The sequence below is a fragment of the Eimeria mitis genome, genomic scaffold (genome assembly GCF_000499745.2).
Source record: "Eimeria mitis Houghton genomic scaffold, Emh_scaff790, whole genome shotgun sequence".
Classification (NCBI taxonomy): Eukaryota; Apicomplexa; class Conoidasida; order Eucoccidiorida; family Eimeriidae; genus Eimeria; species Eimeria mitis.
In genome coordinates, this window is record NW_013575803.1 from 1,321 (window position 1) to 1,546 (window position 226).

A 226-nucleotide genomic window follows, 5' to 3' on the forward strand; every position below is an offset into this window, starting at 1 on the left:
TGCTGCTGCTGCTGCTGCTGCTGCTGCAGAGAAACAAACAGATGCTCCTGCAGCTGCAGCAGCAACAGCAGCAACAGCAGCTGCTGCTGCTGCGGCGGCAGCAGCAGCAGCGGGAGCGAAAACGGCAGACAGGACACCACCACGAACCAAGAGAGAAGCAGCAGCAGCACAAGCTCCCCCAGCAGCAGAGACAGCTGGGAGTGTTGCAGGCAGCTTCTACACAGAC

General features: G+C 60.6%; 1 protein-coding gene across 1 annotated transcript in view; it reads left to right on the top strand.

The window, feature by feature from the left end:
* Nucleotides 1-41: 41 nt before the first annotated feature.
* EMH_0022370 (uncharacterized protein) overlaps nucleotides 42-226 on the top strand; it is a gene marked incomplete at both ends in the record, with an annotated part of 2,244 nt that continues 2,059 nt past the window's right edge. Inside the window, one exon of the mRNA XM_013501938.1 lies at nucleotides 42-224. Within this exon, the coding sequence (XP_013357392.1) occupies nucleotides 42-224 (183 nt within the window). The remainder of the gene's footprint in view (nucleotides 225-226) is intronic.